At 42.1% G+C, this 13,201-nt stretch overlaps 1 protein-coding gene across 1 annotated transcript in view; it reads right to left on the minus strand.

Annotated features, from left to right (window-relative positions):
* Positions 1-430: 430 nt before the first annotated feature.
* The window catches only part of NAA16 (N-alpha-acetyltransferase 16, NatA auxiliary subunit), a 79,639-nt gene continuing 66,868 nt past the window's right edge, over positions 431-13,201 (minus strand). The window contains exon 20 of the mRNA XM_059995524.1: positions 431-915. Coding sequence (XP_059851507.1) covers positions 877-915 — 39 coding nt within the window. The 3' untranslated portion in view covers positions 431-876. The remainder of the gene's footprint in view (positions 916-13,201) is intronic.

Raw genomic sequence — 13,201 nt, forward strand, 5'->3', positions numbered from 1 at the left:
CGCACTGGTTTAAAGGCTGTGCCTCGCAAACTCAGCCTGGTTTCAGTGACAGCAGTCACCACATCTGGATACACGCAGCCAAGGGGAGAGAGAGCTTTGCTCGAACTTTCCTTCGAGTCTAGAGAATGCAAAAGCTTGCTGTATTCCAAGTGCAGTCATGCCATGTTTGTGTCGTTTGTACCTTTTTGTGTGTGAGGATGCTTTCTGGTCTGCTCTTCTAGATCCACTGAGGGATATAGCTGGGAAATGTAAGGTAAGAAGAGAAATCCAACCCCCTTTGACCACAGCCCTCACTTCATATCACATAACTGACAGAACCCCTCCTGCACTCCTTCCCAATCCCGGGGATCCCTTGAGCACTGACCACACCTAATCCTGTTATTAATCTCTAGATCCATTCTTTTTCTTTTTATTGTGGGAAAATACACATAACATACAATTTACCATCCTAACCATGTTTAAGTGTACTGTTCAGCGGCGTTAAGTCCACTCACATTGCTGTGCTACCATCACTACCATCCATCCCCAGAACTTTTTCATCATCCCAAACTGAAACTCTGTGCCCATTAAACACTAACTCCCCAATCACCTCTCCCCCCAGCCCTAGGAAGCTCTAGTCCACTTTCTGTCTCTATGAACTTGACTAATTTAGGTACCTCATATAAGTAAAATCATACAATATTTGTCCTTTTATGTCTGGCTTTCTTCACTTCACAGAATGTCCTCAAGGTTCAGCCATGGGGTAGCATCTAGCTTACATCCTGAGTCACCTGTGAACCACAGTGACTTAGCTTCCCGAACCTGCCTCTTCACGGCTGACACACAGGCTGGCTCTCAGAGAGCCGGACCGAACGCTGAGCCAGATGCTGTGAATCTTCACTTCCCCGGCACAAACGAGCCTCTCTCAGGGGCTTCCTGGGGAAAACAGATGGGAGAGATTATTATCCCAGGCCCATGAGGTCTCCAAGCATTGCCATAATCATTCATATGGATTTTCTTGATGTTTTTCTTTTTTTAGTGAGGTATAATTGGTCTATAACATTATATTAGTTTGTACAACATAATGTACAAACTCACAATTGTACAACATAATGATTCAACATGTGTATATATTGCAAAATGATCACCACGATAAGTCTAGTTAACATCTGCTACCATACAACGTTACAGATTTTTTTTTCTTGTGATGAAAACTTTTAAGATCTACTCTCTTCACAGTTTTCATTGATGTTTTTCAAAGATAAAAGACTGTCTTTGTGGGGAATTCCCTGGCGGTCCAGTGGTTAGGACTCCAAGCTTCCAATGCAGGGGGCACGGGTTCAGGGAACTAAGATCCCGTGGGCGCAGCCAAAAAAAAAAAAAAAGACTGTCTTTGTGCACCAAATATGCACATGAATAGAAAAGGCTATCAGATCTTTCACTAGGGGAGGTTGGAGGAAGTTCTGGAGAATCTCTAGTGAGGAAGAGAGGGGATGCTAAGGAAGAATCAACCAGGACTGGTAGATAGTCCCAAAGCATCAGGTTTCTTCATGGGAAAGCTGGGCTGGAGAACACAGTGGGACCTCCTACTCCAAGCCCGCTTGACTGAGAGCAATCATGCCTGTGGCTGTAGTGAGGATGTGACTCTCCTCCCGGAGGCCCTACAACAAACATGAAGGTTGGAAGCACAAGACCGGCTCCACCTGAATACAGGCAGGGAGCTCCAAGAGGGGACAGTCAACTGCTCATGCTGCATGAGTGACTTTGACTGGTCAACCCACCCTACTGAGGATCCTAATCGAACTTAGCCATCAATAAATCACTCTCCTATTAAGAAGCAGCCAGAAAAGGGATGAAGGGGGAGGCAGGAAGTGAAAGTATTGGGGATGGTCATTCCTCTCTGGGCTGAGGCAGGGATGAGGGGATAAGAGGAAAATAAATCCACCTTGCAAATTCCGGAAAAGCCAGCCTCACTGTGCCCGACAGCAACGGCCTTCAAACTGGACGTAGCAAAGTGAGTTGCTAGTTGATGAGCTCTCAGCAACTTTTAGGGAATTAATATTCAGATCCTCAACTTGAGTTTGTCTTCTTTCTTAAAATTGTTCTGCCAGGGCTTCCCTGGTGGCGCAGTGGTTGAGAGTCCGCCTGCCGATGCAGCGGACACGGGTTCGTGCCCCGGTCCGGGAAGATCCCACATGCCGCGGACCGGCTGGGCCCGTGAGCCGTGGCCGCTGAGCCTGCGCGTCCGGAGCCTGTGCTCCACAACGGGAGAGGCCACAACAGTGAGAGACCCGCGTACCGCAAAAAAAAAAAATGTTCTGCCAGAGAAGCAGTGTGGTCAAACTATTACACTGGTGCTGTATTTCTACCTCCCTGTTCTCAATAGTGCTTCTCCCACTTAGGAAAAGTGTTAGGGTTAGGGTTAGGGTTAGGGTTAGGGTTGGGGTTAGGGCTGGGAACTCGATCTCTCGCTCATCTGAATCTTCCAATGGTGCATTGCCACTCGGTATAAAAATCTCCAGGCACCCAACAAAGGGCAATTTAAAGTAGTGGTGTTGATGAGAAAATGAGTAACTCTAAAGGAACGTCTTAGGTTGGTGTATTAGTTTCCCATGGTTGCCATAACAAGCATTTCCACAAACTTGGTGGCTTTTGCAAAAATAGAAATTTATTTGCTTACAGTTCTGGAGGCCAGATGTCCAAATTCAAGATGTCAGCTGGGACCAGCTCCCTCCTAAGGAAAAATAATCCTTCCTTGCCTCTTCCAGCTTTTGGTGGCTCCAGGCATTCCTTGGCTTGTGGCTGCATCACTCAATCTCTGCCTCTGTCTTCATGTGGCCTTCTCCGTCTTTGTGTCTCCTCGTCTTTCTCTTATAAGGACACTTGTCTTCGGATTTAAGGCCCCTCTTCTGGGGTAGTCCAGCATGATCTCATTTTACAATTCTTAATTATATTTGCAAAGACTATTTTTCCAAATAAGGCCATATTCACAGGTTACAGGAGTTAGGATGTATCCATATCCGTATCTTTTCAGGGGCCACAATTCAACCTACTGCAGCTGGGTTACCCCAGAAGCATTGCCAAGATCAAGACCTGAGCGCAAATTCTTTTTTAGGGAGGTGATCCCAGGAAGCCTCAGCAGGAGAGTGGGAAATGATTGACGGGGAAGAGAAGGAAGCCAATACAGAGTACCTTAATGAGTTACCATTGTGAGAAACAGGGGTTCACTTCCATAGAGAGCCCTGGGGAGACGGTGTAGAACACACCTCAGCGTTCTGAGTCAGGGAAGCTGTAGTATGTTTGTCATTGACTGAAGGCTGTCCCCAAGGGTATTAACTCCCTGATGCTTATCTCCTTGAACACTCAGGCAAAGTGAAAGCTTTCAAAGGATTATTCATATATGTATTTGAATGCTTAGTGCATGTACTGAAATGCTAAGTGCCTCGGGGATGTGGGTGGGGTATTGATAGCATCTGCTACTGGGCAAGTCAGGTAGTTTTTATTTCATTGCTTCTATCAAAATTGAAGAAGGAGCTACTAGAGTTGTCCACCGACAGGTCATTTAAAATAATATTTAATGGAAGATCACTGAGTGATTTTTGGCATAAAACCTAGAAGAATTTCAAAAAATTGACTGACATTAGTATACAAATTACTTCCAGACTCCTCTGCACATTTATTTGAACAAAGTTAGTTACTATATATGGGGATTAAGTAGGAATATGTGATATTCATCAATATATAATATTTATCACATCAATTTATAATATTTATCACAATATATGTGATAAATAAATATATTTATCACATATATATTAATATATAATATTTAACACATGAATTAAAAGTTTAAAAGGCCAATAAAATTTTACTTTATGTTGTATACTTATGAAATTACATAGCGTACTTAACTTGTTTTTAATACACTTAAAACCCTATGGTCACTGCATATTTTAACATTTCAATTTACATAGGTATTTTTGTTCTGGAGAATTAAGATGCTGTGATCAATAAAAAATGGACAATTTGGAATGGAAACATAGGTTTAAAGGGAAAAAAGAATGATGGAAAATGTCCTGCTGTTAATATAGTGCTTGTTCTTTTTTTTTTAATGGATGATGGATGGATACATTTAAGGGATGAATTTAGATACTGCTGGATACGGGTAAAAGAGTGACATGATGATTTTATTCTAAAATGTAAGTATTGGGCTTCCCTGGTGGCTCAGTGGTTAAGAATCCGCCTGCCAATTCAGGGGACATGGGTTCGAGCCCTGGTCCGGGAAGATCCCACATGCCGCCCTGAGCAACTAAGCCCGTGCGCCACAACTACTAAGCCTGCACTCTAAAGCGCGCGAGCCACAACTACTGAGCCCGCGCACCACAACTACTGAAGCCAGCGCGCCTAGAGCCTGTGCTCCGCAACAAGAAAAGCCACCGCAATGAGAAGCCCGCGCACTGCAACGAAGAGCAGTCCCCGCTCACCGCAACTAGAGGAAGCCCACACGCGGCAAGGAAGACCCAACACAGCCATAAATAAATAAATAAAATAAATAATAATAAAGTAAAATGTAAGTATTTATGGAACCCAGGAAATAACATCCTTTGCAGTTCCATATGCTTACAATGAAAAATTTTAGAAGTCACTCTAAACTTCCTTTAGGAAACATTAACTAATCTCTAAATCTGAATCACAGATTCCTTGAAAAGAGGGTCTGATTGGCCCAATGTGTATCAGATACCTACCCCTGGTAGAATCAGTTGTGGTCAGTGAGGTGGGGTCACACAGACTTTCTGTCCACTCGGTAGGGGCTGTGAGGGGTTGGGTAGCATGTAGCTAGATGGTTCTCGGAGAAGAGGGTGGCACCCAAGAAAGCTTGACTACTTAATAAAGGTTTTTACTTAATATGCAAGTGAACCCCAGCAAACTGATTTTTACGCTGAATCCATTTTTTAAAATATATCTTTTGAGGGAATAGACGGTGGTCACTCAGAAATACATTGGCACCAACTCTCCAGAAAATCTCTAGGCACTGATTTTCAGAGACAGTTGAGGGTGCTGTCCATGCAGCCAGGCCCTACTAGCTCTGTTTGTCTCCATTGTAGGATGAGAAGTAGATCAGGCTCTTTGTTCATGGATGGAAACACTCAGAACATGAAATATCACATAAACCTCCCTCGTAACATAAATTTCCTTCCTTCTTCCAGGCAGTGGTCCAACATGTATTTTAGGTTCCTTCTTTAGCATCTGTCAGTGTCTCTACCTCTTATTTCATAAGCCAACCTATATTTTGCCCTTATATTTTTAATCAGGTTGAGTAATGCAGCTACTAGTTTAGACCAAAATTGGATTGATTTGCTTGTGACTATGAATAACACAACAGGGAATAAAAAGGAAACATGTACAGACAGTGTGTCTCTGGAGAGGTACATGAGATTCTCTGAGGAACCAGAGGCTCCAGGTCAGTGTTTCCCAGCATTGTGGACATTTCTAAACTCTCTTCATGAACTTCACTCTATCGCTTACTTGTACTTTTTTTAAAAAAATAGCTGTATTGAATTGCACACTCACCATTTAGAGTATACAATTCAGTGTTTTTTAGTATATTCACAGAGTTGTGCAACCATCACCATCGACTAATTTTAGAACATTTTCATCCTCCACAGAAGAAAGTCCAGACCCACTAGCATTATCTCCCCATTCCTCCCCCTCTACCGGCCCCTACCTGCAAGCACACTTCCCAGCCCTAAGAAACCATGAATTGATATGGCTCTATGGACCTGCCTATTCTGGACATTTCATGTATATGGAATCATATAATTTGTGGCTGGCTTTTTTCACTCATATAATGTTTTCAAGATTCATCCATGTTTTAGCATGAATTAGTACTTCAATCCTTTTTATTGTCAAATAATATTCCATTATATAGATATATCTCTGTATTAGTCAGGGTTCTCCAGAGAAACAGAATCAACAGGATGTGTGTATATGTATATAGAGAGATTTTAAACAATTTTTATTTTATATTGGACTATAATTGATTTACAATGGTGTGTTAGTTTCCGTATGTATACATACATCTATTCTTTTTCAAGTTCTTTTCCCATTTAGGTTATTACAGAATTTTGAGCAGAGTTCCCTGTGCTATAGAGTAGGTCCCTGTTCGTTATCTATTTTATATATAGTAGTGTGTATATGTCAATCCCAAACTCCCAATTTATCCCCGCCCCCCCCACCTTTCCCCTTTGGTAACCATAAGTTTTTTTCTAAGTCTGTGAGTCTGTTTCTGTTTTGTAAATAAGTTCATTTGTATTATTTTTTTAGATTCCACATATAAGCGATATCACATGATATTTGTCTTTCTCTGTCTGACTTACTTCACTTAGTATGGTAATCTCCACGTCCATCCATGTTGCTGCAAATGGCATTATTTCATTCTTTTAATGGCTAAGTAATATTCTATTGTATATATGCACCATATCCTCTTTACCCATTCATCTGTCGATGGACATTTAGGTTGCTTCCATGTCTTGGCTATTGTAAACAGTGCTGCAATGATCATTGGGGTGCATTCAACCCTTTTGAACCATGGTTTTCTCCAAATACATGCCCAGGAGTGGGATTGCTGGATCATATGGTAGCTCTATATTTAGTTTTTTAAGGAACCTCCATACTGTTCTCCATAGTGGCTGCACCAATTTACATTCCCACCAACAGTGAAGGAGGGTTCTCTTTTCTCCACACCTGAGAGAGATTTATTTTCAAGCAGTTGGCTCATATGATTCTGGAAGCTTGGCAAGTCCAAAATCTCATGGAGTAGGCTAACAGGCTGTAGCCCCAGGAAAGAGCTGCAGTTCAAGTCCAAAGGCAGGCTGTGGGCAGAATTCCTTCTTGCTCAGGGGAGGTCAGTCTTTTATCCTCTTTGGGCTTTCAATGGATTGGATGAGGCCCACCCTCATTATGGAGTATAATCTGCTTTACCCAAAGTCTATAAATTTAATGTTAATCTCATCCCCAAAATACCTACACAGAAACATCCAGAATAATCTTTGATCAAATATCTGGGTACAATGGCCCGGCCACATAACCATATCAAATCAACCATCACAACTACGTTTTATTTATACGTGCACTGGGTGATGGAAATTTGTGCTGATTTCATTTTTTAGTTATCATGATGCTGTTATGAACATTCATATACAAATTTTTGTGTGGACACATGTTTTCATTTATCTAGGAGTGAAATTACTGAACTAAACGACAACTCTATGTTTTACATTTTGAGGAACTGCCAAAACGTTTTCCGAAGCAGCTATACCATTTTATAGTCTAACCAGCAATGTATGAGGGTTCCAGTTTCTCCATAACTTTGCTAATACTTGTCATTGTCTGTCTTTTTCAATATAGCCTTTCTAGCAGTTGTGAAGTAGTATCTCATTTCCATTTTCCTGATGACTGATGATATCAGACCTCTTTTCATATGCTTGTTGATTGGTCTTTTGTATATATTCCTTGGAGAAATATTTATTCAGATCCTTTGCTCATTTGTTAACTGGGTTATTTCTCTTTTTATTATTAAGTTATGAGTTCTCTATATATTTGGAATACAGGTCCCATATTTGATATATAATTTACAAATATTGTCTCCCATTCTGTGGGTTGTCTCTTCATTTTCTTGATGGTGTCATTTGTAGCACAAAACTTTTTACTTTTGCTGAAGTCTAATTTATTCGTTATTTTTCTTTTATTGCTTATGTTTTTGGCTTCAGATCTAAAAAAACATCGCCTAATCTAAGGTTTCAAAATTTACTTCTATGTTTTCTTCTAAGAGTTTCATAATTTTAGCTCAAATAGATGTGTCTAATTTTGATTTAATTTTTGTGTGTGGTGTGAGGAAGGGATTTAACATCATTCTTTTGCATGTGGCTACCTAGTTGACCCAGCACTTGAACTTTTGCTTTTATTACCTAACTTTTCCTGAAATCAATTCATTTTTTGATGAATTGATTTCAGGAAAATAAACAAATTATTTTAAAAGAAAACGTTATAGCACTACCGTAAGTGTAAAGCTACTATTATTTGCCATATAAAGAGGGGAACATAAATATAAATACTAAGAAAACAAAACAACCCTATAAAATGTTAGAGATACAGATAACTGCTAAAGGCCTCCTTTCTTTGTTATCAATAAAAAGGGAAATCAGTGAGTATTAGAGAGTTATTAGGGATATACCAGCACCAAATGGAGATGTTCCAAGTTAGAAGGATAAAAAGAAGGAATTAAAAAGGAAACATGTGTCTCACTGAGTGATTTGGGGTGAATCGGGGCGTCCTGATGAGTGAACAAATAGGGAATTCCCTATGCCCCCTAAGTGTGGGTCCCGCCCGGTGGGAAACCCTTCTCTGTATCACTAGCATCAACAGTAATGGAAAGAACCTGGGCTGACGGGGGAGCCCACTGTGGATTTGATGGCAGGCTCATCACTTATCACCTGATTCTGGGCAAGTTACTCAGCCTTTCAGAACACCGTTTGCTCAGCTGTCCCTTCCGAAAGGGTGGTCTGAGTATTTAATATTGAGGTATATGGAAGGCAGTCCAACAGGGGGTAGGCACAAAGAAATGTGAGTGCCCTCTCGCCACTTCCAGAAAAACAGAGAATCCAATACCCAAGCAGGGTTTCCCAAAATGTGGGATGCTAGTGACATGGGAATCTCTCTGGAGAGGAGATTCCATTGCACACAGTTGGGGGACTGCTCTCATAGACCTGCCTTGGGTCTCTATGGCTTCTGTCACTTCTGTTTTGACAGACTGGCCTTGGTGAATTTTCCAATCCTGAAGACACATCCTCTGACAACCGCTCCCAAGGTCCTCTCAAGGCTCGGGGAATTTGGTTTTATGAATGACAGGAGAAAAAAGCTAAAAACATGGAGAATCCAAACACACTGCCAACAGAAACTATTTAGCTTTGAAATGGCAAACTCCTTAATTAACGTTAAAAGTCCATTCTAGAGGCTGGCCAGTGAAGGTAATTACAAACGAACGTATGAATAAAAGTCTTCGGAGTGTAATCCTCCAGGTTACAAATATCAAGTATTTAGTCAGATTTTGTTAACTGACTTTCATGTTGTGAAAAAAGTCTAAATATATGATGGCATTTAACAAGACAGTAAAAAAGAGAATGTTCTATATCTTGACCTGACTGGTGGTTAGACACACACACACACACACACACACACACACACACACACACACGTGTGTATGTATGTATATGTGTGTGTGCATGTGTATCCATCATATCGCACCCTTAAAATTTGTGTTCTCTCTCAATAAAAAATAAATATAAGAAATTACTATAAAAAAAAACACACTGCCAAAAATTCAACCTTCCTAAAGACAGTAGCAGCATCCACGGTCTGTGCCACTCGCATCCTCTTCCCAAACGCTGGTGACAAATACTAAGAAGCAGAAACAAGGTACCCAGGCTACCTGTGGGCTGCAGAAAGGAGGGCTGGAAAATCCCAGCTGAGAATAACCAGTTCCTGAAAAACCACAAGCTCTTTCCTGCCATGAAGAGTTACTGAGCCCTTCCCTCTGGACTGCGCCAGGCAAGGTGGGGTACAGATGAGACAGGGGATACAGGATCCCATACCTAGAACCTCTCTGCCCAGGTGGGGAGATGAACCACACAGGAGGGGGTCCCAAGGTGTGACATCTAATCTGAGTCCAGGGGAAGGATGGAGAAATAGTGGCCGGAGAAGGAAAGAAAGCATATATTCCAGAAGACCAATGGGTGGAGAGGCTGGAGAGCTAAGATGCACAGTGGGGTGGAGGGTGGGCCTGAGGGGGAGAAGGCAGAATGGAAACAGATATCAGAAACTTGGTGTTCTTTCTTTAAAACAATCAATTCCATCCCACCCCCCATCAGGTCCTGTATTTCCGATTCAGGTTGGCAGATGAAATCCTGACCCTAGCCTTGAGCCTATATACTCTCCTAGTTGGCAGTTGTTAATTAAGAAAGGTACCGACAGACCAGAGAAGCTGTTGATGGAGGTAGACGACATGCTCACCAGAGCGGTTTAAAACTGGTCAGAAAAACCTGGGGGCTGAGAACACTCAGGAGAAACTCCTCCCTGCTCATCTTTCTGGAGCCTTGACTGGAAAGTGTACAGTCGTAACCGTTCTGTTGTACAGTTTACATCCATGAAGGTAGGTACCCTTACAAGATTGCCTCTGACAAATCCCTTTGGAAGCATGTGGCCTTTTAAAGTTTACTGTTCTCTCTTGTATTGTGTAAGCGTTTTGCTTTTTGGTTTTTTTTGAGCTATTGTTGATTTACAATGTTGTGTTAGTTTCAGGTGTACAGCAAAGTGATTTAGTTACATATATCTAGTCTAAGTTCAGGGGAAGGAGATATATATATATATTTTTCAGATTCTTTTCCACTAGAGGTTATTACAAGCTATTGAATATAGTTCCCTGTGCTATACAGTTTTTGTTGTTTATCTATTTTATATATAATGTATCTGTTAATCCCAAACTCCTAATTTATCCCTCCCCCTCCACCTCCCCTTTGGTAACCATGAGACTGTTATCTATGTCTGTGAGTCTGTTTTGTAAATAAGTTCATTTGTATTATTTTTTTAGATTCCATAAATAAGTGATATGATATTTGTCTTTGTCTGACTTACTTCCCTTAGTATGATAATCTCTAGGTCCATCCATGTTGCTGCAAATGACATTATCTCATCCTTTCCTGTGTTGTAGAAACTTTAATCTCAAAACATTTCATGTGAGGTGGTAATGGTATGGTGGTTATAGAGGAGAGAAAAACCAGAGAAAGGACGGCATTACTAGAATCATACTGTTCCATAAATGGGTTGGGGGAGATAGAGGAACAGATGAAATCATAATGGCAGCCGCTGGGGCCAAGTCAAGTGGACATGGACCCCTTTTCTCAACCCTTCCCCAATTCATTTCACTCAGTTGAACCTGGGTGATGGGTACATGGGTTTTTTTTTATCCTATTCTCTCTACTTTTTTGTATATTTGAAAATTTCCATAATAAAGAATTTTTAAATTGCCTAATTGATTATCATGTAGCCGGATGTACCAAATTATATTTAAAATGTATTTAAGAGGTATTTGTTGCTCCCAAAGTATTTCAAGTTTAAATTACTTTGTTCAACTGAAGACCCTGATTGGATGATGAATAGATAGATTAATAAACAGATGGAGGGATGCATGGTCAAACTGCTGCTAAAATAAAGACTTGGTCTCCAGAGCCCTGGCCACAGCATCAGAGTGCACTTACCCGCCCAGTTCTAACGTACTAACCCTTGCTGATTCCCTCTTTGATTTTCCTTCTAAAGCCAGATCTCTGTATCAAGACAGATAGACAAGATCCTTTTCTCTCCCCCTTCAATTTCACTTAGGCTCCTTCTGGGTCACTGACATCCCTGAAAAATGTGAAGTGGTGACCTCAAGATGAATGGCTCCAGGGCCTGTTACCAAATCCCCCAACAACCTATTTTCAAACAACAGGCTTAAATTATATCCTAAATGTGGGTGTTTGCTGTTATTTTTTAATTTTTCTTTATTTTATTTACCTTTGGCTGCGTTGGGTCTTCGTTGCTGCACACGGGCTTTCTCTAATTGTGGTGAGCGGGGGCTACTCTTTGTTGCCATGCGCGGGCTTCTCACTGTGGTGGCTTCTCTTGTTGCAGAGCACGGGCTCTAGACATGCGGGCTTCAGTAGTTGTGGCATGTGGGCTCAGTAGTTGTGGCTCGCGGGCTCTAGAGCACAGGCTCAGTAGTTGTGGCGCACAGGCTTAGTTGCTCCGTGGCATGTGGGATCTTCCCAGATCAGGGATTGAACCCGTGTTCTCTGCATTGGCAGGCGGATTCTTAACCACTGCACAGGCAGGGAAGTCCCGTTGCTTTTGCCATTATTAAGATTTCCTGCTCTTCTTCCCCATCCTGACTGCTTTTCCTTTGGGAAATTAATAGAGGTCTTGCATGCACTCAATCACTGGTTGACCCCCCATTTGCTGAACTCCTATTGTGTGCTACTAAAAATTAGCAACACGGAACCTGCCATGGATTTTTTTGTGGTTCTATGAGGATTTACTGTTAACACAATTGCTTATATGATAGTGGGGTTTTCAAACTCTTTGGGGTACACTTTCCAGTGGCGTGCTGGAGCTGGCTCATCCAGGCTCCAAAGAGCCTACTGTGGCTTCTCTTCCCAACTTCCCAACTCTGTATTCAGGGACGCTAAACGGGCAGCTTGAAAACAGCCATAAGAGGAGTATTTGCACCACAACACCAGCACATTCTCCAAATCAGGGCTTTCTCCCCATTCCCCCTCAACCTCAGAGCCATTTATTAAGCATCTTCCAGGACCCAACAGACTTTTTGCATGTATTACTCCATTTTCTCTCTACACTAGTCCTTAATGTAAACAATTTACTCACGAGAAAAGCCAAACAAAACCACTAACTGCAGGACAAGACTGAGTGAAAGCTGCAGCCCAGTTCTTATGACTCCAAAGCAGGGGCTCTTCCCCCGACACCCCACACTCCCCCCTGCCACCTCCTCCCCAGCCACTCTCCCAACTGTAATTGGCTCTCCTTCTCTACTTCTCATCTTTTCCCTTCACTTTTGCCAACCAGATTTTAAGGACAAGAAATAACAAAACAGAAGATGAAGTGGAAACAAGACAGGCTATGGCTTTCTAAAAATATAATTTTTTTAAAGTAAATAACAAAAGTAGCATATAACCTAGAGAGTAGCACTTGTTATAGGCTCCATTATTCATAAGGACCCTCACAGGCTAGCCTGGGGGGTTTCATAATATGTATTGAAAAGGGTGGATATGGGCAGTGGTAATAGTTACTCGAAAGACCAGTAGGGGTCTTCTCTGGTGGCACAGTGGTTAATAATCCACCTGCCAATGCAGGGGACACGGGTTCGAGCCCCGGTCCGGGAAGATCCTACATCCCACGGAGCAGCTAAGCCCGTGTGCCACAACTTCTGAGCCTGTGCTCTAGAGCCCACGAGCCACAACTACTGAGCCCGTGCACAACTACTGAGCCTGCACGCCACAACTACTGAAGCCCACGCGCCTAGAGCCTGTGCTGCGCAACGAGAGAAGCCACAGCAATGAGAAGCCCATGCACCGCAAGAGTAGCCCCTGCTCACCGCAACTAGAGAAAGCCCGTG

The sequence above is a fragment of the Delphinus delphis genome, chromosome 18, assembly GCF_949987515.2.
Source record: "Delphinus delphis chromosome 18, mDelDel1.2, whole genome shotgun sequence".
NCBI lineage: Eukaryota > Metazoa > Chordata > Mammalia > Artiodactyla > Delphinidae > Delphinus > Delphinus delphis.